The 26,994-nt window shown below is 42.3% G+C and overlaps 1 protein-coding gene across 1 annotated transcript in view; it reads right to left on the reverse strand.

Moving 5' to 3' along the window:
• Positions 1-26,994, reverse strand: part of LOC146861224 (uncharacterized) — a 213,613-nt gene that overhangs the window by 93,382 nt on the left and 93,237 nt on the right. Inside the window, exons 14-20 of the mRNA XM_085645359.1 lie at positions 24,411-24,479; positions 12,159-12,227; positions 11,744-11,812; positions 11,587-11,655; positions 9,980-10,048; positions 5,892-5,963; positions 2,036-2,104 (exon numbers count right to left, since the gene is read on the reverse strand). Of these exons, the coding sequence (XP_085501485.1) occupies positions 2,036-2,104; positions 5,892-5,963; positions 9,980-10,048; positions 11,587-11,655; positions 11,744-11,812; positions 12,159-12,227; positions 24,411-24,479 (486 nt within the window). The remainder of the gene's footprint in view (positions 1-2,035; positions 2,105-5,891; positions 5,964-9,979; positions 10,049-11,586; positions 11,656-11,743; positions 11,813-12,158; positions 12,228-24,410; positions 24,480-26,994) is intronic.

Consider the following 26,994-nt stretch of genomic DNA (forward strand, 5'->3'; position numbering starts at 1 on the left):
CCACTCTTAGGTGGGCGGAATGTGTTGTCATATGGGCCCTGTAAGAACAAACCTGAAGAACAATTGCTAAAACAACACAATGGGTTTAAGCAGAAGACCCTCAACCAAATGAGGGGTCCTTATTTGGAAATAAAATGCATGTGAATAATAGAGTAAATTAAATACAGTTCAAGGGGATTATGAAAACGAAGAAAACAACAGTCTATTATTTGAAAATAAAATCTCCTCTGCATTATTGGCCAAAATGGTAGTGCCTTGCCCTGCTCCGTTGACATAGACGGTTGAATATTTTCTCCACAAATAAAAGTGTTTTCTTGTGGACACTGTCTCCCTGGCAGGCCTCGGCACTTATTCTGCTTCAACGAAAGATCAACATTCTGGAGGTTCTAGCTGCCCTGGCATATTGATGTAATATATGAATGACTCGCAGTGTTATCCTGTGTATAAATGAGTATTCGTATTATTATTATTATTATTATTGTTGTTGTTTTGTTGTTATTTGTTTTAATATTATTGTCTTCAGCATCGTTTTAGAAATTAACTTTTCATTATGTGGTCCTATTATAATAATGATGGTGCATACATTTGTATTATTATTATTATTACTATTATTGTTATTGTGATAGTGATGATGATGATTATTATTTATTATTATCATTATCGTCATTAATATTATTATTATTACAAGACAAAGTAGAAGAAAGAGATGAAGAAGAAGGATATCTATTATGTCTTGAGAGGATCCCCTCATTCTATCCCATTTGAAATGACCCTCGGGTTTCCGCAGCCTCCTGGTCTTTCTATAAAGTGCAACTGCTAGATCTCTCTACGGGAAACAGACATTTCACACCAATGCTGGAGGTTTATGGTATGAAAATTCCACCGATTCTATCATATGCCATGGAATTCACACATTAAAACATGGCAATCTATAAAAGTAAAGGAAGGAACCATACTCCGAAAATTGTTAAAAGTGTTGCATTCGGTACCAGTCCAAGCAATACGTCTCGAGCTATCGGTAACGGAAATGTCTGCTAGAGTAATTGCAAATATCATCAGGTGGGCGTACAACTTATTACGTGCAGCGCCAGATACCTTAAGGCATCTGTTAAAACTGGAGACTTTTAGAGAGGAAGCGTCTGGGTATACTTTTAATAGGAATATGGAAAAATCCTGTGAGGTTTCTCAATGCACTGTCGCACTTTTACAGGAGTGGTCTCCAGCACACTTGAAATTGTTTTTAAAACATTTGGCCCCTAGAATCAGTTATGAATTGGATAAAGGGCATTGCATTCAATTGAAGCATTATAAAGTGTTTGTAGAAAACATAGAATTTAAAACCTATGCTCCCTATTTACGTTTTCAACTAGAGCACGGGGTAAGGCGCTGTATCCTACTCTTACGTTTGGGTATACTCCCTCTTGCAACATTCTTAGCTAGCTGGGAAGGTACAAATAATCCCAGAGGCATATGTGAGTTATGTAAAGGTGGCCGTCAAGATTTGCTTCACGTTTTACTAATCTCTCCTAATGCGAGTATAGTTGCGGCACAAAGTCGATATATAATTCCACTTCAATTAAAGTATAATGCACTCTTGGCCCAAGATTTACTTATGTTGTGTAACTCTCCAGTCAATGTGTTTGTATGCCATAACATGTATAGGTTTTTAAAAAGTTTACTGAAGCTGTTCTAAAGTTAATCAGAAGTTTTTATCTTTATAGAATGTTGTATGGGTAGGCGATAGAACATTTTTACTGCTCCATTTTATAGTGTGTTTTAAAAGCAAAAGTGTTATCATCTAATCATTTTAAAATCAAATATAACAATTTTATCTTTGTATTTGTTGATCTCAGTTGTGGTCTGAATCAAATAAAAATTTACTGACAGAAAAAAAAAAAAGAAAAAAAAGAAATGCTTGATCCAGCAACGAAGAGTGCTAATCTAATAATCTTCCACCTATGCATGATTTGGAATACCCCATGTGCATGGTGCCACAAATGTTATCATTATTACTATCATCATAAAAATGGCTTACCTTTTCACCCTGTATTCCAATTCCTGGTGAACCTTCAGGGCCTCGGAAACCTGGGAGCCCCGGCTCTCCCTAAGAACAGAAGATGAAAACATAATTCTACATTTCTTGCAACACGGTATGTTGTTTAGGAAAAGAAGAATCACTCATGTCAAATGCAGTCCTATCAAGCCAACATGTTCACAGACATCTAGATATGTCTTCTTTTGGTACGTCACCATTTTCAGAATATCCGGGTGCCATTTTAAATTCCTAATTGGCCTTTCCTTTGCTGTTACTTGAAGGAGTGCACTAAATGTTTACTGCTGTAAGTGCCATCACTGCGGATATTATTATTCCCATTTTCAGAGATTCTTCATGGACACGCAGTAACACTCTTTGGGATAACTATGGATTCTGGCCATAATAGAATCATGTCCAGTGCTTTGGAGGAATACTCACATTGATGACCCTATTACTTACCATAAATCTTCATTAATCCAATCTGGAGTCCTCCTCGCCCCAGTCCTTTCTTGTGAGGTGACTCCACCTCCGACAGAGCTTCTAGCCACGCTAGGGATCTATGATTCAGAATGCTTGAGGCTGTCTTCTTCTTCCATTTCTAGAAGAAATGCTCATCCCACCCACTGGTGTTCCTGTGAATTACCAACTAGAAGATAAAGTGGACATGTGGAATGGGTGGAAACAAGAAGTTTTGGACCGGGAGGAAGAGGACTCCAAATCGGGGTAATGAAGATTAACAGTAAGTACTAGGGTCATTATCCTCTCATCTCCTCGTCTCAGTCATGCACACCGACACATAAGTTGCTAAAAAAAATTCAATAAGACAACAATGACATCATTGCTGTTTTCAACACAGTAGCACCGAATGAACCTGCTGATAAATCCAATCCGTAATGCCTGCCGACCATGTTGCCTTCCTACAAATTTCATGAAGGGATGCTCCACCTGCTTCTGTCCATGATGCAGCTACTGTTGGTGTGGGCCTCCCCCGAATATCAATAGGGGAATCTTTCCAGCTGAAGTGGCTGCCTAAGATATAGCCTGATAAACCCATCTGCTTATAGTTTGAGTGGAGACCTTGCTACCTCTGTTGGCTGTATATACAAGAGAAACAGAGACTTTGACTTCTGAAAATCTTGGGTCCTGGCCAACTAGACAGATAATGTATGCCTCATATGTAATGTGGAAGGAACACCCTCCGTCTCAGAAGGAAAAATCAGTAGCACCACTTCCTGACTGAAACGAAAAGGGGGATGAACCTTTGGAATAAAAGTAGGATTGAGCTCAAAGACCACCCTATCTGGGAAGAAACGTAAATTGAGGAATAAAAACAGTAGAGTCTTTGTACTGAGGGGGGACCCTCCTGTCCCTCCCCGGAACTGCCCAATACAAATCAACATGGTTGGATTTAAATATTTGGGGATTTTTGTATCGCTGGACCCCTCGGTCCGTTATGCCCAAAATCTCCATCCCCCTCTTCGTAGACTTAAAAGTGACATTGCCAGCTGGAAGACTCTCCCTATTTCACTCCTGGGCAGAGCTACTCTATTTAAAATGATGGCTTTACCTGTATGCCCTGCAAAATACCTTGGATTTAGTTCCAGCACGTTATTTTAAGGAGGTTGCGAGCCTGCAGAGGGACCTATTATGGGACGGCAAACCTCGAATCGCCTTGAACAAGCTAACGCTACACTGGTATGATGGAGGCATCAGCCTCCCCGATATCAAGAAATACTCTTGGGCTTCCCAACTGGCAGCCATTAATCATGGCACGTATGGTCGTGCGGACGACCCAGCTTACGCCATGGACAGATGGCTCCTTCCGGGTGGCACTTATGGTAGGGCGTTATACTCCCGACCTAAACGATTCAAACTAACAGGCCCCACGAAGCACTCAGTTCAAATTTGGCACGACGCCACTCATTTTCTTGGTTGGACACACAGAATAACATTAGCCACCCCTCTTTGGGATTCTGAGAAATTGGGCGACCTGTGGAAGACAAGGGGCTTCGACAAGTGGGACCTTATTGGGATCTCAGCTATTACGGATATTTGGGGAAAAGGGGAGATCAAGTCCTTCAGCACGCTTCAGGGTGAATATGAATTGGCAGACACAGAATTAATTCGTTATATACAGGTCCCACACTCACTTCAGTCTTCATTGCCTAGAGGAGCCGATCCTTTGGTATTCACAGAAGGCACTTACTCATTTTGGTATTCACAGAAGGCACTTACTTATTTCGGTATTCACAGAAGTTAGGAGTCCTAAGTTTAGGACTCCTAAATGCCTTCTGTGAATACCGAAAGTCTTAAAGTTAGGATTTTTCTCAGTTTAGGAGTAGTAAAGTTAGTACTACTAACTTCACTACGACTAAACTGAGAAAAATCCTATCTTTAAGACTTTCGGTTTTCACAGAAGGCATTTAGGAGTCCTAAAGTTAGGATTCCTAACTTTACTACTCCTAAACTGAGAAAAATCCTAACTAAATGAGTAAGTGCCTTCTGTGAATACCAAAATGAGTAAGTGCCTTCTGTGAATACCAAAATGGTAGCAAGTTTAGGATTTTGCCTTAAGTTAGTTCTGTGAATCGGGCCCTGAGACACTGGTCACCTAACAGTGCTTAACTTTCCATGGTAGCCTTGAAAATAAGCCTGTGTCAGTGTCATTCATAAGCTGCCCTGATAGTCGTGCAACATGCTGATCAAACCACTTTCTGGTGATGGCCTCCCACCTGAGGCAGAGTGCAACATCCTAACATTTACAGGAGAGGAGAAAAAGAATTTGAGTGGTTTGATCGCCTAAAGAAGTAAGAGGAAGCGGCTAAAGATGAAGCAAGTCGCGAGCATGAATCCGAGAACTCTCATCTGCACCCAGTGAATAAGTGCATGTAGTGCCCTCTCCAGAAACGTTTCATTGCTGTTTCACACAGGTTTCTGAACTCTGAGAAAGATTTGGTGTCTATAAAGGCTCCACTTTTCTCCTTTTCTTCTTACAAATAGCCAAATGGATCCTAAGCTTGTACCCGCACAGATTGTCTGACGATTCGGTTGTCCCCTAAATTTCTCAAGGCTCCTACACTATGCTGTTCCAGCTTTAGACAATCAAGAAGTGCAGGGAACAAAAGCCATCACTTTTCTTTTCCACGGCTCTAAAGAGGTGGTTCAACTCTCCAGTTGTATTGTAGGCTAACAGGGGTGGTGTATTGAAGCCAGCCTTTAAAGACCTCCACCATGAAGATCCTCGTTGCCATATTGTGTCAAAATATTTCAGTATTTTGTGGGGGAGGGATTTGGATCGGAGGGTTGGTGAGGGTAGAAAGGAATGAAAGAGAAAGAAAATAATAAATGTATCGCTATAATGAATAAGACTTTAAATCCTATTTCAGTAAGTCAGAAAATGCATGCTGAAAACCTAGTTCAAACTCAACCTAAATGGGGTGTGACAACATACATTTCCAACTAAACAGGGCAAGCTAACCTGCACCTGGGAAATTGCCAAAAGTATCTAGCTAGTTGGTACTCAAGTTTCACACTTTGTACATATTTTCATGAAAGTCCTCGCATAATTTTTTCTCCTATGATAGGTGTAAAGATAAGGCAGGAGGTTGCTGCTTGCAGAGTCCTGGAGGACTACAAATTTTCGATGAATTTGTCTTTTCTCATAAAATGGAACATTAAAATCAGGGTACAGTACATTTAGATACGGTATGCAAGGGTGGTCAGAAAATCTCTTCATATTTACTCTTCATACACTACTCCTCTCACAGAATTTGAAGTTGTTGGCAGAATTCCCACCAGTCCATTTGAATAATTCAATTTAATTTTAGGCTGGAATTTAATTGAGTTATTAAAAAACCTTTTGTCCTGGGGCCCCATCTTCTCCTGGGAGACCAGGAAGGCCGGCCAGTCCCGCAGCGCCAGGTTCACCCTAAAACAAAGAAAAAACATAAAGAAAGATGTTTTTGTAACTCAATAGTGTCATTCTTTTCAATTCAAGACAATTGTTTTCATCTAGAAGAGACTATGGGGTACATTTAAAAAGCAGCACCAACTAAAAACTATTTGCACTGGAACAGATGTATCTTGAGCAAAATGTATACAGCAAAGTCCATTGTGAGTTTGCATCTGCAGATTTGTACAAAGGGGATGGGTTTGTTCATCTGATTTGTCCAATAGCAGCATATTTCTTATTTACAAATGAAGCATTATTGTTGGATCTATGTGATAATGAACAACATAAAAATGAATAAATAAATTCATGAAGACAGGTTCATGAAGAACTCATAATTAAAGAAGATGCATATTGGGGAGAGGATGTGGCCTTGCGGCTCGAGCAGTCGTCCTCGAAGCTGGGGTACTGGGCTCAAGTCTCGGCAGGGACACTCAACATCTTGTGATTCTGGACAAATCAATTAATCTACCCATGCTTAAAAAAATGAATGTGTCCATCTGTAACACAACTGGTGCTCTATAAAGTGCTCTTATACCTTTGCGTCGAGTTTGCGCTATATAAAACTCCAAAATTAAATTAAAATAAATTTAAAAATGAATCTATAGTTATACCAAAATGAAGAAAATTCTTGCTAAAAACCTTAACCCTAAATCTAACGCTAATCTTTAACCTTCCCTAAATGCTAACCCTAATACTGCCATCAGCCTAAAAGTTATACCACTGAAAGACATAAACTCTATCATAACAAGAATCCTTCAGAGCTGTAATCGTAATCCTTCTCCTAACTGGGTCCTATGGGTTTCATCATTTTCACACTATGTCTTTGTCATTGGTCACTGAGCACCACCACATGCAGATTTTATTATTTCTGTCTACTCAATTTGCAAAAATGTAAAGTCCCCAGGAGATGAGGATCTCCTGACCTCTGTCTAGTGTCAAACCCAGCTGTGAAGCTGCATTTATGTTTTGCCTTAGCATTGCTACATAGCACTTATTTCTATATTTTTATTAGAAAGGGGTGGTAAATACATTTCACTTCCTATGCAAATTAAAAAACGAGCATATTAAATAAAGTGATGCATAACCATATATTTGATGTATTGTTTTTTCTCCTAGATTATCCAAGAACCAAACTAAACTTTTGATGGAATATGTCTTACTGTGCCCCAGAATGCCCTACCCCAACACTAATGGAATTAGATGTAGAACTGACATGGTGTTGCATTCATTCATGTAAGTGGGATATCTCCTGTTCTCGTCTCAGCTCACCCGTTATCAGCTATGGTTGTTTACACATTAAGTTGTATCCTTCCAATGGATATTGACTAGAATAGCTATCTCATGTCAGAATGATCTGCTCAGATTCACTATTTGTGCTGCTGGTTGGTCCTTCTGGCCACTTGGACACCCACTCTTGCTGTCAGGCACTCCACACCCTGTAAGTGATTTAGGGTAATTGTCGGCCTCCCTCCCTGGTTCCCTGCTTCTGAGTGCTTTCTCCAGTCTCTGTTGGACATTTGGGGGGGAGTGGTGGCTCATAGAAGGGTCCGCTTGCATAGGGTTACTCTCCCCTCATTTGTACTTTTCCCTCCGCCAACAGATAACTGCACGCTCATCACAGAGAGCCTGCAAAACATGGACTGAAAACACACCCCAACCACCATGAGTGCCTCCCCCCACACTGTGCGTTGAATGCAGCCCTCCTGCAGCTTCACTAAGAACCTGTTTTGTGGTTAGATGCAGCCTTTGAACAGATAAAAACTGCCTTTTCCTTTCTTCTCAAATCATTTAGTCTATGCACAGGCTTAAAATGAGTTTGCTCGAACGTTTACCCAATATCATCTGGTGGAATCAGCAATGAAGCCTAAGTGTAGCTATATGGAAAGATGCAATTGTCTTTTTTTTAAAGAGGCATGTGCAGCTTGAAATAAATAAGCTTTTTTAGCTATAATTTGTAACACTACAATCTTACTCAGGGCAGTGCGGCTGGAACACAGGCACATGAGGGTGATGTGGCAGCACGCTGTGAAAGGGGAGCCAAACACTCCACCCAGGGCACAGTATGCACTGGTGCTCTCCACACCAATGTGAAAACATCTGGATGAGTTGTACACATTCAGGGGTTGAGGGTGTGGGAATGAAGCAGATTTTGTTGTTGTTCTGAGGTGTGATGAAAACAGGGATTTAAAAAGGATCATGGTTTGGGGTGGCTTTCTTTTAAATTACTGCTGTATGCTGTTCTGTAGACACATCCTTTGGTTGGGTTGATGCTCCTCACTGCAGGGTAGTCTCTAACCCGGAGCAGCCACAACAAAGGCACAAAGAGGTGTGATCTATCTGCACCAGGCGATGACCGCCACAAAGACCGTGATCAGGAAAGATAAAAGGCTGGTCTCACCTAAAGGTCCCATCTCACTCTGAACAACAGACTGCAGCCTCCTTCACTGCCACCATCTACCAAGTGGTAGCACTGCAGGAAGGACCTAATCCAATTTCTATAGGAGCCTTGTTTCCTTGGTCCTCACTTCACTGTAGGGTCTCCTCCCTCCTGCATCCTGATACGCTTCCACTGTCTGGGAAAACAATTTCACCTCCAGCTTGTGCACAGACACAAGCCCAGGGCATCCAAAATCGAACCCAAAGGCCTTTCTCACTCTACTTTGCTTATACATATAATGCATGTACTGCACTTGAAAAGATTTAGATGTCAATACAGGGCATAAATTTGATTCCGCATTGGCGAGACACTCAGCTAGTGCCAAATAACTCATTTTTAGTGAGATAGTGAAAAGAAATGTCCATTCACAAAATAGTGAGGGAAGATTGCTAAATGAGACCGTTCCTTTTTTTGCGCCAACTCCCCTTGTACAACGTACATACCCTGTCCCAAGTTTAGGATACTCCAAACTATGTTTTCAAGTGCTGTCCTAGGCTTGGGACACAACAGGCTAGGGCTCGTAGTATGTAAATGATGTGTACGCTTAGAATCACATTTTTAAGCTGTATGCCCCAGATATGGAGCACTGGGTACAATGTTTCTTTTTACAGTTTACATTCTCCGATTGCTTGCTAACACAGAACTCCCAAATTCTGCATGGAAAAGTGACTTTGACTTACTCCCATTTGATTCACTCCTTTCTTCAGAGTGACCCTCTCCTTACCTTCCATTCTGTGTGACCCTCTTCTTACCTTCCATTCTGTGAATACCTTCTGTTTCTGGGAATAGCCTCCTCTCAGTCTCATGCCTGTCTGCCTCAATCCTTCTTATTGAAAATTCTGCAATTGGCTGATACCGTATTTCATAGATCATAGCCTCTCTCCTTTAAAACCCCATGCCTGTAATCTAAAATTACCTAATCTACACCAGCCCATCTATCTCAATAACCATTCACATGAAACCACATAGCCCAGACTAATGACTACACCGACCTGGTATTAATATATCACAAAGTAACTGGAGTAAATGTATGCAATTTTTCGAGAGCCCATGATTAATTGCAATAACCAACAATAACCACTAGATCAACCACTAATCTTGGGTTTCACAACAGCGTGCTACTCGTCGTAAAGCGCTTTAACGCCTCATCAGGGGTAGCAAGCGCTATATGAATCCAATTACAATCACTATTTTGTGGTGAACCTTCAAGTGTGGTACTTAGTTATCAAACTTGGGAGTTCTTGCATGTTTCTTACATAACTGCTGGTTGAAGTGTATATTGGAACTGCTGGGTGAAGTGCATATGGGGTACGAAAGAGTTGAAACTCTATCTTCAGAATGATAATACACAACCTTGCCTTCAAGTACCAACGAGTGCTCGTCCATTCCATATTTTGTGACTCTTTTGTGCATATTTTTATTGGGCTGTATGTGTTGTGTTTGTTTCTACTCTGATCACCTTTCCATACCGCCACCCACTTCCAAAATCCATCTTTATATCACTGTATAAACTACTGTACGGGAGGACGAATGACTGCCTTGCAGTATACTGTACCTTTGCACCAGGATCCCCAAATCCTCTCTCTCCTGGAGCTCCAGCTTCTCCTGGTAAACCTTGTTCACCCTAGAGAAGAAAACATGACAAATCGCTTTCAAACCAGGATGCTTCATGCTCGCTCTGGTATTTTATCCAACAGTTTTAACATCAACAGAGCGAAAGAGGTCAACTTTAAGTGTGTGATTTCATTCGAATGATTATTTTTTATGGGAAAGGATTTGATCACAGTGGTAGTATTTGATCACCTGCAACTCTTGGTTGCAAGTGCACAGATGCTTTATTGATGGGCTCACAAATATGCTGGCATTCACTAACCACACTGGTAGTTTAGCATTAACAGATGCACATTCTCAAATGTGCAAATAACATTTTTGTTTTCTGCAAAAGGGCTGGATGGTGAGTATACATTTTTATTCAGTAAGGATTGTGCACCAGTTGTATGTTTGTACGTATGCCAACTACGGGTTGTATAGAACTCCTGAGCTGTGTGTGATTGGCAGCCCAAATACAGAACCGTGCATAGGGCCAGCATGAACTCAGTGTGCTTCAAGGCCCTTTCGATGAAGGACAAAAGTCAGCTGTCACCGACAAGGCACTCGCCCTGCGCAAACATCATATTCACCTCCCACTAAAAGCATGTGACATATATGAACGAGAGGTAGGCTTTTTGCTAGACTCTGACAAAATGTTCATGTGCAGCTATGTGCAACAGCAGAATTCAGGGTCCTTATTAACTCTTAGTCCATTCAGACTGAGAGCAATAATCCCCAAGTCCCCTTGTTCTCCAAACTATTGCTTGGGGTTGTGTGTCTTGGTAGCAATGGAAAGTGACTTGGCAAGTGAGATCAATGTGCACCATGATTGTAACACTAGGGTCTGATTACAAGTGCATTGGAAAATCCGTACCCATAAGCAAACCCCCGTTTGTGCAGGGGTGAGAAATGCAAGTTGTGCAGAGTTTAACTATCAAGTGTGACAAGCTCTACATTCCCTGAAGCCATCTTACCTCTCAAACAAGTTCACACCATACAGGTAGCGCAAATATCTAAGTTCAACTTCCCAAAATGAACTCTAAATCCACTCAGCAAGGTCCAAAAACATTGGGAGTAGCAGATTATCCATACAAGACTCCTCGCTCTGGATCTCTCACCCTCCACCCACCAGCACTGAAAGTGACATCTTGAAACACATGACAGCCCTGAAGATGCATTTGTTCCTCAAAGCTTTTTGACATTTCAAAGAGCACTACCCTGGCCCAGCGGCCAACCTGAAAACTCAATAGCTCAGAGGATGTGATGATGCTACTTTGGACCTTGTATAATCCCTTCCCTCTTCCACACAAAACACTTTCAATTTTTTACTCATTATGGTTACAGTCCCAAGACCCTAAAAGTCATGCCTACATCCCTTTTCCAGGCTCCTACTTGCATGCAATAATACTAATGTGCAGCTGCATTTCCAAGGCCGTGTTACACCATTTATCCGTTGGAGGTACTCATTATTCGTATTCTTGACGCACTGTCACGGTTCGATATTTAAAGTGCCTTACCATGACAAGGGCCCTACAGACTCTTGGTTGTAGCTTCATTCTCGTTGTTTCTTACCTTTGATCCAGTCAGCCCTTCCCCTGCGGGACCCCTTAAACCCGGCGGTCCTTGTGGTCCTTGGACGCCCTGGACAAGAGAAGTAGTATAGATCAGTTTCGAAACATGAACTTCCAACTTGCCGATAAAGGGCTTCACCCCATTTTAAGAGTCTTACCTTCTCTCCTTGGATTCCAATGCCAGGCAACCCAATAGGGCCAGGCAAGCCTGGAGGCCCAAATTCGCCCTGTGTGACAAGAAAGAGAATGGCTTAATGAGGGAAATGACTACAGGGATAAGTGCTTAGCGCGACACGGGGAAAAGCTTCATGCTGTAGTTTTAGGCCTTGTTTTGGTTCCCATTTTGTTCCCACACAGTCAATACAATTCTGTCCCGAAGAAAGCCAAAAAGCAACAATAGACATAGCTGGTTTATTGTCTATAAAACGGCTCGCCAAATTCACTACTACTAGGCCCTGGTCGTAAATCTCAGAGGGTCTTTTTTGCTTCACTGCACCTTTTGTAACTCACAACAATCCCTACTCTCTCTCCCCTTGTCAATCAAGTCAATCCAGTGACATGTTTACTGCTCACCTTTTCACCTTGAAAGCCAAGGCCGATCTGTCCACGAGCCCCCTTGGGTCCTTCAAATCCACGGTCCCCCTGGAGGAGAAAATGTCAGAGAGTGTTAACAGCTCTGAGGCCGATCATTCACTGCTTTAAATGTCACTTTTGAAAGTGTGATGTGAATCAAAGTGACACATCACAACACAGTTCTGTGCCAAAGGGCACTTCACCCATGGAAGCTTACTCACCACATTCTTTCGAATACATCATTTAGTTCAACAACTTTTCTACTTTTGTATACTGTCTACCGCACACTTGGCAGCTAGTTCACTCTAAAATGAACTCTTCTAAAGGGATTTTGAATCCCTTCTTAGGCAGAACGTGTCACTTTTTCTTTTATTGAAATGTTTTAGATTTGTTTGAAGGACATGAACTTAGTTAAAAACTTTAAAAAAAAAAAAACATGGGCCAAGTTCCACAAATTCCTGTTTTGAGGCCGGTTTTCAGTCTGGGAGTTACACCTTACACTCACAAACTTACTGAAATTTGTATATACGTCTGCCAATTGAATGTGTTGTATGTATAACATTGTGAATTTTAACTTGATGATTACATTTCACGCCCAAACTCTTTTCACCCACAACCAGAAAGCGAATTTTATTTCTTTTATTCTGCTTTTCTCAGCTTCATTGAAAGATAAACCCTGCGTCCCAGAGCTTCAAATAACCCATAGTGAAAACAAATGGAACTATGGCATTAAAGGTCAGGCAGAAGGGATGGCCGTTGTATATTTGTTCTGAAGAGGGAAAAGTAAAACTTATTATGAACTTGGAAAGACTTGGAGCAGAACACAGTTTGAAGGGGTGAAAAAATGCGAGACCAATCTCCTTCTACTATTTTTGCTACTTGTACAGTAATGAAACGAGCAAACCGTTACGTAAATGGAGCTAAACATGGCGACACACGATTCACGCTATTTCTGGTGAGTTCCCATAATAGGAAATGGAGACAAATATTTTTCTACATTTTAAATCTGACAGATGTGACTACGTTTGAAGCAGAACCAGTCTGTTGCATCTTTTTTACGCTTGTGCGAAATCAGTTTACTTTCTTTCTTAAAACCTATATTACACAAATACACCTATTTAGAAGCAATACATGCGTTTTACAGGTTTCACAATGGTCTCATGGTCAATTTCACCAATTTTTACTGTGGTGCAAAATCTTTATTTGCTATGACCAGTATCAAAATGTGTTTGCTTTACTCCTTATTACAAAAGCATGAAAATAGATTTATCATAGTATTTGCATTATTGCAAAGTTTTGGTAATGTGACTTCAGGAATGCCATGGCGCTGTCGTGCTCAATACTGAGATGGCCTCAGCATGGTGATACGTGACCGCACCGCTTGAGTCCAAAACATGTAGTGGTTGAAAGAGCTACATAAAACTGGCCTTGATTAAACAGTTGCCTGTCAAGGATTTGACATCTTCCAGCTAGCCACTGTATAGGGTTGTCACTGCTCTGAGACTCTTATGGGCAAGTGCACGTGACCATCATGGCTCTGCTTCTAATACAGATTAGCACATTGGAATATTGAGCACTCCATTGAAAACAATGGAGTGCTCCGGGCTTCCAATGGTTGGTAGAAGCCCAAGCATCAATATTCCAATGTTTAACAAAGCCCTCACAGAGCCTGAGGGGATTTCACCCCCCTCAGGCTCCGTGAGGCCTTTGTTTTACAAATTAGAACTTTCTGTTCTCTAGGGGCAGAATGTTGTAATAGGCTTAGAACCCTCCATAGTGGGCTCTACTGACCATTAAAGGCCCGCTCTCTTGTTAAAGGCCCTCGCCAAACGCTGGAGCAGGCCTTTAATGGCCGGTACAGTTTCCTACATCGTGCTCTATGGCTATATTAGAACATTGGAATGTGGAGGACTCCATTGCAGACAATGGAGTGCTCTGTGCTTCTGCGGGCCGGTAAAGGCCCGCAGAGAACCATTCCAATGCTGTTTAAACAAAGGCCTCTCGGAGCCCTAGGGGATTTCAATCCCCTCGGGCTCCAAAAGGCCGTGGTATGTAATGCACCTCCCCAAGCTGCCCATTATTAACTTTAAGGATAATGCTGAAGCTAGTTTATGATCTGTGGGTAGATAATTATATTCCAATGGCCGATGTGGGGCCTTGAACATATGCACTGCGCGCCTGATGACATTGCAGCTTTTTCTGCAGGAACGCTCCAAATCAAGTGAAAATGGCCACCAGCTAGCACACCCGAGTGAAGAATTCCAGCAAGGTCAAGATGACAAGTTGAGAAATCCAGCCTTTTTTTCTATGTGTATTCATATTGCACCGTAAAGCAATGGCTTGATTTGAGGTCGAGTTTAAGATGAATACAAGTGGCCTTAGTTCTTGGTGGCATATGGATGCCCCAAAGCATAGAATATGCAGGTGCCAGAGACAATGAAACATGATGATTTGGACAATTCTACATATATATTATATTAAAAAGACTCCCAGATGGATGTTGTAAGTCACCAAGGTGCCCCACGGGCATATGGTAGCCCAACTACATGTTGTCTTGCCTAGATCAATAAGCTGTGATCTTGTCCAAACCTGTCTCCGTGTGGGATGGAATCCGACAGCATGGCTGGCCCCTGGCCCGGAGCTGGCGCGGTCGGGCGCAGACGGGCTTGCCTTAGGCGCGTCTTCGGCGCGCTGGCGGCGCGTCCGCTGCGCGACCGGAAGATGCACATAATTTATAAGAGAAGGAGGACGGCAAGGGGGTGTGTGGCCTCACAAAAGGGGCGTGGCCTGAGGGTTCGCCGGTAATGGCGGCTGTGGTGTTGTTGCTAATCCCGCGTCAGCGCTAAGATCCGCTGCGTGGCCTTATCAGGAGCGGACTTGAGCCCTGATTCAGTGCAGGAATGAAGGTAAAGTGAGTTTAAAATATACAACAAGAACAGTGACACTCAAAGTATTAAAAAGAATAACGCTCGTGCTCCCAGCTTCCGCCTCAGGAGGTTACAAGAGGCGCCCCACTAATGCATGAGCATGAATCCTAAAAGAGGCACCCACCTGAGGAATAATCTTTGTAGTATGACAAGGTAGAGAGGGAACTAAGACCTCACTCTAGAAGATTTTATAAGGACATTAATTGTGGGGGTTTAACACCCCTCTCTCCCACTCCTGTTCACCCTTCTGCCACCTTTCTGCACCATTGTCTAAGAGGACACAAGCACACCAATTACAAAACACAAACTATACTAGGAGGGATCTGCATATAACTGTCCCTTTCTCCTCTTTATTTCTTCAAAAATCACATAGTGATCCGCGAAAGCTTTGTATCAGAAATTCGGACTGAATAAGGACAATTGTTTTGAGAGTCTGTTTTTGGGACCACCGTAATTCAATCAGCCCAATGGCAGCTTCCTTTCTCCACTGTGCATTGAATTCACTCTTAGTTATTTGTGTATACATGTTTGTATATCAAAGCAAAATATATTTAGCCCCAAACTGAATGTTTGTTTACTGTCTTGCATATTTCTTTAGTCTGCGGTGCACATTTTTACATTTTTCAGTCCCTAGAGGGATTCTTTGCTTCCAGATGCCATGAATCCCTCCGAGCACGGACCACAGTGCACTAAGAGGCAGCTGCACGTGAAGCACGGAGCTGCTCCCGGCTATCCGCGGCAGCTGCCTCGGCACCGGAGAGAGCCCCTGGGGCCGCTGACACCACTTGGCAATGCTCTTAGAAGGGATTAGAGAAGAGGACGGGTCTGTTCGGGCACGCCCGGCTCTGCTTCCGTTTTAGGCCAGGCACATTCTCTAGCCAAAGGATATCATTAAAGCAATAGCTTTGCAATTCTAACAAAATGAAGCATTCAGGACTTGTGAAAGCTTCTTAGAGCTATCACATTGCTTTTTTTTTTAAACAATGCAGATATTGGGTACACACACCAGCAAAAGCAATTGTGTAATTCTTTTTTGAATAAAAAGGCTTCATGTGACATGTTATGTTAAGGACAATCTAACATCACAGCATCTAACGAGAGGCAGTATCATTTGCTCAGTTCTACAGGTTTGTATTTTGCGAGTTATCACGTTATCGGGATTGCGCACAACGTTTGTGTGCCTCAGTATGATCCATTGCGTGTTTGTGATCAATTACAAGACTGGGTTTCACTGAAATTGGCCTCAATATATCAAAAATATTCTAAAATTCTATTCTGTTTGCCCAGTCTATATTTGATATTGAGTAGCACTAAGGGGACATTATGAGCTGGCCACTAACGGAAGGAGTAGGTACCGGGCCGGTGTTATTGTTTCTGGCCAGTATCTACACACCTGTTAACAGCCATTGTGAGGTTCTGAGATCAGAGCCGGCTTCAGGGCTGTGCGTCTGGTGAAGCCGCACCTGGCGCTAAGTTCTGGCGAAGGAGGCAGGGTAATGTGTTTAGAAATAATTTGTGGGATTAAAAACCCCTGCTGCAGAGTTTCTTGCGTGTCCAGCAGTTTTCAGGCAACAACAAAAATTCCAAGATAGATACCTCTGGTGATTGATGTTCCTGCTGGAGAAATATCCTAGTTTTGTCTAGTGGCAGTTTTGACTCATCATAAAGTAGCGCTGACGGTTAATATGTCTGCTGCAAAGAACGTGTACCATACAGATCACAGAACTGTATTTCATGTGGATAGCTCAGTGAGTAACAGCCTTTGTCACAGAAATCTTTTTGGTACTTGCACTTCCTAAGTTACAAATCTACTACAGCACAATGACCTATGAACTGTCATCAAAGAACTGCATAAAAACTGCATGGTATAGGTTAAAATTGTGTGTTTTCCCCTCAATCTTTCATTATCCTAATGATGCAAGAATGATGCAAGAAAGGGTTTGTATGGCTAGAAATACATTCTTATTAGTAAAGCTAACCCAACCAATGGTGTACGTTTTAAATCCTAAGTTTGGGCTTCTCCAGACCAAACACTCTTAAAATATAATGCCCACCAGTACGGATGGCATGGGATTCCTACAACTTGTAACCCCGATTGCCTTATGTAACATTTCCTGACTGATTTATACATGTATGATCCATTGTCTGGTGTATAATGTGTGTGTGATGTAAAGTGCTCTGACACCCTACACTGGTATGAGTAGCGCTCTGAAACAAATTATATGTATGTAAGAGAGTAGTTTTAGATGTATGAGAGGCACTGTTGAAGGATGGTAATGAGGGAATCCGTGGAGAAGAAGATCATGGAGGACGTCAACAAAGGCCGTTGCACCAGGGACCACCAGCTCTAAAGCCAGCCCTGTCTGGGTGCATTCAGAAGGAGGAACATGTGCGTGGAAACACATTTGGTTTTAACGGGTTTGCTTCCGCACACTGTAAAACCCAGAATCCTTCAGGTACCATCTCCTTTGAAGATACCACTCCACATAACGGACAGCAAGGGCCTAAGGGTTAACTGAGTTAATTGAATACCACCTAATAACCAATGGTATCGGCAAGACCTGCGTTTCTGCAGAAAATGTAATAAGGGACTTCTCGTAAAATATTATCTGAGGCCACTGAAGGTTTGACATCCTCAATGGTAAGGTAAGCTCAGATATTAGCCCCGGTCTTAGATTCCTCTATCTAACGCATTGAGGAGCACACTGCTAAGCTAACTCTTCTCTTATGTTGAGTTTTACCTACATTTTCTATACTGATAAAAGTCTTAATGGGTTGCTTTGTGAGAGAAAATTCCAATCAGAGAATACTTTGAATTCAGCTCCTCACTAAGATTGTTCTACGGTCCCGCCGGTGTAATACCTATGCAGATGGATGATGTGCTGCAGTTTGTGGCGACTGCGCCCTTGCTTTGAAGGCAGATGTGAGACTATCTCAAAGAGTGTACAGGCCGCATGACCGCTGCTCCAGAAGTGTTCTTAAAAGTGGGTTGTCACATGCAGAGCCAGAACTTGTGAGTTGAATGCCTAATTTCTTCTTAGGAAATTTGACGATGCGATGGACAATCTATGAAAAGGGAATGTGAGCCTGGATTTGCCAGTATCTCATCTATTTGATACTCCAAAGATTAGTGACTATACCCAAAATGAATGATTGGTCAAGACTCCTTCCTCCCTGCCCCTGTGACACCTACTCCGAGCAGTCTGCAATCACAATATATTCACTGCATAAATTTGTCATGCACTGTTTTACCAGATGAGTGGCTAACAAGCTCCCAGCCCTGTTGCATCTCCCTACTCACCCTCCTCTTGCACCTTCAAACTGTGGAGTTTTTCACTGCCCTGCATTGTCAGTCAGGGAACAGGATGCTCTTTAATTATCAACAGCATGAATTGATGTGGCTTTCAGATGGAGACATGCACCTGTCTTTTCCCTACGTTTCAGTGTCTGTAATTCGGCTGCCTCCACTGTTTCTTGTAGGCCCCAGAGGCGAAGCTTTAGGTGGATTTAAGCAATCTCCATAATCTGACCAAAGAGCCCCATTTAAATACCATTTAAATACCAAATTAAACTGCCTTTGACATCATCAGATATATAATCTTACATTTTATGTCAGGAAGGCTCTAAGTTCTAAACAGAAGGGAACTTTTACCTGCCTAATCCACCTAAACCTCACTAATCCTATAAAACCACTTTTGCTCCAGGAGAACTGGCATACCTTGTACACGCAAGACACCTAAAAATGAAATGTACGCTGTCTGTCTGTTTCTAACATGATATCTAGGAGGGTGGCATTGGTTGTGTTCAATGGAGATTCAAGAAGTGCCACTGGAACTGTTAAGACTCTAGATCACTTATTGCTTCAGAAGAGTTTATACACAAGCAGACTGCTCAATCCCTACAAATAGTATTGAATTTGAGGCATTGCGGGACCACTTACATTGTGACACCAGCCTGGAAATGGATATTCAGTTGGAGGACAGCAGATCATGAGTGTGCCCTCCAAAGCCTCTGATCTAGAAGACACCAGGGAGTTAACTGCCAGCTGTGCGACTGAAAACACGTGCTCAGGGTAGGAATTCTAAAATATTCTAAGATGTCTCTTATTGCTACATCAAGCCACCAATGCCTCTTCACAAAAATCATTTTATTGGTAGCTCACACATTCCCCTGCTCACACAGGTCCAATCATTAGCTTCTCACAGAAGCTATGTCTTTGGCTGTTTACACTGGCCAATTCTCAGTGGCCTTGCAATTTCATTGGCTGCTGACTTGGGACTATCATTGGTTGCACACACAAGCCCTATCGTCAGTTGCTCACAATGACTGTTCATTGGCTGCCCCGCAACAAAAGCCATTTGTTGGCTGCTCACAAATGCCCTTTTATAACTGCTTATACCACACAAACTGTAAAGGAGACACAAGGAAATTTTTCAGGAATTTGTACTTTAATTTTTAGATCTGTGTACTGTATGTATATAATTATGACGCCGAGTGTCATTTGTTTTGCAATCCCGTGATTCGAGATGAATTTAGATATACAGGGAAGATGCCACACTATATAAAGGATGCAACAGATTGGATGACACAAAAAGTTGTGCTGTTAATTAATGTGTCATTTCTAAGTAACACGAGAGGGAAACATCCTTTACAACGCAGTCATTACATTGCACTACCTTTACAACACAGTCATTACAACGCAACATCCTTTACATCGCATGCCTTTACAACAGAGCCATTACATCGCATGTCACTACAACGCATGTCATTACAACGCATGTCACTACAACGCATACCATTACAACGCATACTATTACAACGCATAGTTTTGACCCCTACACTATCCAACACTTACCATACTGTTGCACTCACTGGAGTGGGAATAGTACATTTTACCCCTACACTATCCAACACTTACCCTACTGTTGCACTCACTGGAGTGGGAATAGCAATATTTACCCCTACACTATCCAACAATTACCTTATATGCAATGTAATGGAATGCATTGTAAAGGTAGTTTCTAAAAATGTGTTGTGATGGCATGCAATGTAAAATCATGCGTTGTAATGGATGTTGAGATGTAAAAACTGCGTGGTAAAGGTATGCGTTGTAAATGTATGCGTTGTAACGTCATACATTCAACACGAGATTCCAAATGAATCCTCTTTATTCATTTAGACTATTTCGATGCCTCCTCCCTTTAGATGGACTTATTATTATTATTATTAGTACAATGTGATATCGCACACGAATCACCCCAGCAGGGGTATCTTGGCTCTCGGTCAAATTCAAGCCTGTGTATGAGATCTAGAACAGTACTGTTTTTAATGATTTCCTGAAGTTGGAGTAGTTAGGACAAGTTCAACGAGAGAAAGGGAAACTGTTCCATCTAGTGGCAGCCACATAGGAAAAGGCCCTACCACCACATCTGGCATGTCGAATGCGTGGAATCACAAGCAGCTCTTTATCACTGGAACGAAAATTCCTAGTGGGAAGATAGTGCTTGAGATTCTGACAGAGATATTGGCAACCTTTTCCCTGAAGTGCTTTATAGGTTAAGCAGAAGATTTTAAAAGTAGGAGTTGAGGGAGTTCTGGGGGGCTGATTGCAGAATCCTTATATATATATTGCTTATCCGGGTAAAAAGGGACAGTGCATTTCCACGCCCCTGCCCGGCATAGACCATCATCCATGCCTCTTTAACCTGTGCCCTTCATTCATCTGTAAAATGTAGACAATTGAATATTGATCCCAATGCTGGGGGGGGGGGGGAGGGGTGGATAGCTTCCATTGGTGCAGCAGGAGCGGTGGCATTAGGCCCCGGAGGCATGAGGGGCCTAATGAATCCTGATTTATGCTGTATTTTATAACTCAAACAGCAGCCAGGTGGCCCATTTCCTTCCTTGCACTAGGATCCATAACACCCTGGCTATGCTACTACCCACTACCACACATAGAACAACCAGCTCTGTAAAATCACACCATCCGTCATTAAAAAAATGTGCTTGCATTTTAGGCATCTGAACAGAATGCTGCACACGACCTCTGTTGAGGAGGGAGTAAAATATAATTTTACTTTTCAGAAACTAACTGAAATACAGCATGCCAAAGTGTGGTCAAGCCTGCACTGAAAGCAAAGCCTACACTGTGGTTGATGCAAAAAGAATAACTGATAGACAGAATGTTGAACAATGTCAAACATTCACTGTACAGAGATCTGGGCCCAAATGCATCACTGTTTGGCTCCCCATGCCATTCCAGTTTAAACCCAGCCATAGGCAAATAAATCCTGACCCTGCTCACCGTGGGAATAGTCCAGCCCGAACTGCCAGACCAGGTCCTCCCTGGACCAGAAACAAGCATCCTGAGACCAGTTTCAGGGTTTCACCCCTGATCAGCCAGGCTAGCTTGACTCCAGTGGCATGGAGAGCACAGAACCCATGTAACGGCACAGTGGGTGTGAGCGGAAAAAAACGTGCTTGGTGTACTCTCATCAGTCATACACACACTAGACAATAGTGATCAAAAGCGCATATCTAAAAACAAAAATAGCACAGCCCGTTCTCGGCTGATCAACAATATAGGGAAGGGTCAGTGATTTCAGTTGACATTTCTATCCCCAAGGAGAAAATGGGATCATCAATAATTTTTGACCCTTGTCATCTACTGTGCCTTGTTTACACGAGTTTCATGTCTACCCCTTTTCTATTTTTTTTCAGTCTTTTGCAAGGTCCATTTTTAGGTCTCGCCTAGCGAACGCAGCACATGCATTGCTTCGCTTGGCGAGACTCTATTGTTGTGGCTTTCCTTAGCGAAGGGAGACAAACAATGTGCGCGCACGGACACTCGATGTGCGTGCGCATGGCGTCTCCTCATCGCTTTCACAGCATCTCTTTCAGCGCGCACGGGGACGCGTTGCCGAGCTTTGTCAATCTGACAAGAATCTCAACTGAAAGCGAAGGCCACAGCTTGTGAGCAAAACCACAAGAAGTAAGATAGAGCGTCGCATCTCGGAGCGGAAAAATTCTACAAACATTTCTGGTTTCGTTATATGACTGTGATGCCTTTGCACAAATGAATTTTTTGAGATGCACGAGAACCGGTGGCCCGGTCAAGCAGTGCATGTATTTTCATAGGTGTAAAAGTTATTGGAAGTGGGAGGTGCTCTTAGCTGGCAGACGCGCGCGGTGAGCGTCTGAGGCCCGGACCTGCGCGCCCTCTATGTATTTGCCAGAGGTCGGACGGGTGAAGTGAAATGTCAGCTAAAGAAATGAGAGGAAAATATGCAGTGGAAGCAGGTAAACGGAAAATGCAATCATGAAGTCACTCAAGGACAGTTAAGGTGGCCTTTGTGAAATACTTTTTTTATAAGTCACTCAAGGACTGCTAAGGTGGCCTTTGTGAAATACTTTTTTTATAAGTCACTCAAGGACAGCTAAGGTGGCCTTTGTGAAATACTTTTTTTATAACGTAAAGGTATATTTCTTGGAATGTGCTGACAACTGGCAGAAAAGTGTCTGTGACATGCTCGAAACATTTTGCACCCTATAAAAGTCAAAAAGCTTAAAAAGCAGCGATGCTGGGGTGGAGCGAGGGAACTCGATGGCACGCCGGACGTAAATGACTCTGAAACAGTACGTACGATAAGGCCGTGGACCCAAGATAACACGGTAGCAACGCATAAAGCTGTCAGTCTTCAAGGAAAATAGATGGTTGGGCTAAGGAGGTAAACGGACAAAATCAATTTGAACATGCTTCTCATGGACCGTGAAGAGGTTACGGTTTACTGTGCCACTGGGCTGGAAAGCATTTGTCTCTGTCTTGTTGTATTTCCTTAGCTTTAGGTAGAATCTACCCCCAGGCCTCTCTTGGCTCCAGCCAGACTCTATGCCTGATTAATGGCAGCTGACGTGGCATCCCACCCTTTCTCCCCTTTTAATAACGTACAACCTAAAACCGGGGATTTGCCGGGTTTCCTGAAGGTGACACGGCTAAGCTTACTTGTGGGGGAAACAAGTAGCATCGTATACCCTGCTCCACTGCCGGTGTTGTTTAATATGTGGTATCCCCTTGGGATCGTGTATCCCCTGGTCTTCGTCTCTCTTCGGAGAATACACTCAGCCCCGGGCAGGATCAGACAGAAGCAGTCGATCTCTGCTCGGGCTGACTGCAGGGATACACTGTTTCAGGGGAAACCTAACGGAGCTCGGGCAATTAATTACACAAGAGACAGGAAGGCAACGCGAGTAAACGTGAAATAAATGAAAAATTAAAGGCATGCAGGAACGGAGCTCAGGCTCTTAATTACCCAACGTTTCATTAATATTGGAGTCAATGCTGCTCAAAAAGAGACAGGAAGGAAACGTGAGTAGCACAAAGAAACAAGCATTTGCAATGCAATTGGTCTCGCATTTAAGCGAGTTTAAGCTATTGACATTGTAAATGACAATTTCTTTAATTCCTGTTTTAAAAAGCAAAACAAAAAAAAGGCATTGTCGTTTACAAGGCCAATAGCTCAAACTTGTGTAATTGCGAGACCTATTGCATTGCAAATGCTTGTTACTGTGAGTACCTTTCTAGATATGTTTATCTTACCTTACACAGCATTTCTTGTCTCTCGGGCTCGGTCATATCTAGAGTCCTGATGATGATCCCGTTATCTCCTTAGGTATTGAAAGGTCACTGAAATCACGGAACCTTATCTATATTGGGCTTAGCTAAAAAGGGGCATACTATCCTTTATTTTTTAGATATGTAGTTTTGATCACTATTGTCGCATCTGTGCATCATGATGAGAGCACCATGCTCGTTTTTTCACACACACCCACTGCACCGTTACACAATGTTTATTATACAGAAACATTTTATTGATTCTTGTTTGGAATAACTAACCATTTGGTTGGAAGCATTGTTGCATTCATATGTCTAGGTGAAAATTATTTTGTATTGCAGTGTTTACCCAAGGCCCCTGACGACTCTTGGGATCCCTTGTTATGTAGAAACGTATTGAAAATATATCACAAAGGCGGGCTAAGACCATTATTTAGAGTTTGCTGGACGAGGTACTCAGTCACAAATGTGGCAAATATCTTGCCCGCCGTATTACAAGAGCATTTTAGCCTATGGAACTTGTAATGCAACAGATGGGATATCTGTCATATTTTGAAGGAGTATCCCATCAGCCAAACTCCATATAAGGCCATAAGCCTGCTTTAGTGATATATAAAGAGATTTAGTAGTGGGAGTGTGAAGCCCTGAAAGTAGGTGCCGCTATCTTATGATGGGTCTGGGTTGTCCAGCCTTGCTTTTCTCCACATAGCTCACCTTCAGTCCCTGCAGTCCTTCCCCTTGAGGCCCACGCTCTCCCTGAACGCCTTGTTGTCCTGGAGGTCCCTGCAAATTACAAGAAACAAAAGTTAAGATTAGGAAATGAATGTTGATGATGCACTGTAAATCTTTATTTTCACAGATATCCTGAAATTCATCATGTTGGCACTGTGCTATAACCTTCTTAAAACAATATTGAAATATGAAAAATAAGGAAAACAAAACAAGAATAACTTGCAGCGAACTTACTTATTTGTAGAAAATAAGGTCTATGGTTCCACAGTTCATATTACATCATTTGTGTCTCCTTAAAAAATATCACACTTTCCAATATTGATCATTAACACAGAATTTTGGCACTGACTATTGTATGTGTTTGCTGTGACATAGCAGTGTGCAATCATTGTCACAATCTCATCCATCCACCAGTAGAGAAATGTCCTATTAGAATACTGGAAGAGAGTACTCCTAACTTTCCATATAGATGGGAGGCAGGCATATAAAGATCAAAGGTTTATCAGAGCTGTGAAGTGCATGTGGGCTATAAAATAAAATAATGTACCAATTATGTTTTGTAATTAAAACTGCATGATCAGCATGCACAATAATTGAGGAATACTGATTCTTGGCGAGAGCTCTTGGGTTTCACAAGTTCATGCATGAGTAGGCTCATACAGTCAAGGTTTTTGCTTGCCTCGCTCCAGATTTTCGAGGGAACAACTGGTGAAGCTGACAAGAAGACATTTCATATTTTCTTTGAATGGTCACATCAGGCCTCACTAGGCCTTATTTTACAAGAAGAGGGTAGCAACATTGCTCTGTGAGCTAGGACAAATATTCTTCTCAATTGTTTAGGCTACTCATCAACCAAGATAGTATTCGGTGGCCCGTTGGTACTCCTTCATATTGTGAATTTGTTTGGGTAATACATCACAGTCGCCCTTTAGTTCTCCTTGAACGTTCCAGCCTAAGGTGTGTCCCAGGCAAAGACCACGCCCGGTAACTAGCAGCTGTATTACATAGATTGGAGTTTGCTTTTTCTGACCAAATAAATATTAGCCCCTTCTAGCAGGGAGCTTTTTAGCCCCTTCTAGCAGGGAGCTTTTCCCCATGCCATTATGGGCCAATTGACATTTTCCGTGCCCATTTCCATCATGCCTCACATGGCGGACACATGCAGGGAAAATGAGTGTTGGTAGCTGCACCCTCAATAGGGCAAGAAGGCTATCCATGTGACAAAATGGTCCTGTAGTGGATGAATGGCTGGGTCATGGGTTACCATCGGCGAAGCCAGTGGATTTTTCACCAGTGTAACTCTGCAGTTCTTTTGACTCTACATTGAGTCAGTTTACAGCATTCCTCTGGCTTAGTCAAACCCTAAATGATGTCCTATTTGCCTAATATATGGGATTTTATGAATCTATTCTAGTTTTAATCATTTTCATTTTATTCCTACCTTTATGCCTCTTGGAAAAGTTTCTGGCTTTCAGAAATCTTAAAAAAAGATTTTCGACTGTGTTTGATATGATAGACCTTTTGGAAGATGTTAGAACACTTAGGGCCAGATGTACTAAGAACTGGTCGCAAAATTCTAGTCGCAATCTGCAAACAGTATTTTTGAGACCAGGGTAGTATTTTGTGAACTGACCTATGCACTAATGGGTCATTTTACAGAATGCTGAAGTGGGTAGTAGAGGGTGGCAATTCGATATGCCACATGAAAATGAATGGGGTACTAATGGACACTGCCTACTCTTAAAAAAAAAATTCTTGACACTGGCAAAGGGTAAGGGGTCCATTGGGGACCTCTTCCTGTTTGGGATTTTATGTAGTATGTAATATATTAATGTTTTGCGACCGGACTTCAGTTGCAAAATTTAAGTACATTTCATTTCTAATAGGTATGTGGAAGGAAAACCCTAAATACTCCCATTCCAGATACTGAATCGGTATGTAGTCACAAACAGAAACTGCTATTCGGTAACATGCTACCAAGTAGCAATTTGTGTTTGTGACAAAGTTTTGGTACATCTGACCCTTGCTCTCTAAGCCTTTGATCATTCTTTAATGGGGAGGTGGCCTGCATGTAGGAGCAGTGCTAGGCAGTGTGTGTACACTACTTGACGAACACACACTTGCCAAGGCTGACCATTCAGCAGAGAGAGGCCATACCCATACCCATTTGTGCTATGGCTTGAAAAAGGGATATTCCACAACAGATCTGTTTGAATGAGCAAATTTAACACGTGACTCTCATGATGATGTCACGTAATTGCTTGCCATCGTTTTCAAGGGACAAACTTGCATTTGCAATTAGAAGACTCACTGCATGAAAAATATTTAGCGCTCTGTTTCAGAGCTTGGTTAGAATCCTAGGCTCTTTTTATCTTACACGTGCTGTGATTGACCACCAACTCAAAGTTCCATGAGAAACTCTGGACCTCACTGCCCTTGACATCAACATGGTGGTGGTTCTATTGCTATGCTATGCTGATGTCTGTCACTTCCCTACGATGGTCTAGCTGCTGCTTGATTTAGATTTGGTGGAAGTGGGCTACTGACTCCTCCCACCATCATCTGA

Source organism: Triturus cristatus, chromosome 3_1 (genome assembly GCF_964204655.1).
Source record: "Triturus cristatus chromosome 3_1, aTriCri1.1, whole genome shotgun sequence".
NCBI lineage: Eukaryota > Metazoa > Chordata > Amphibia > Caudata > Salamandridae > Triturus > Triturus cristatus.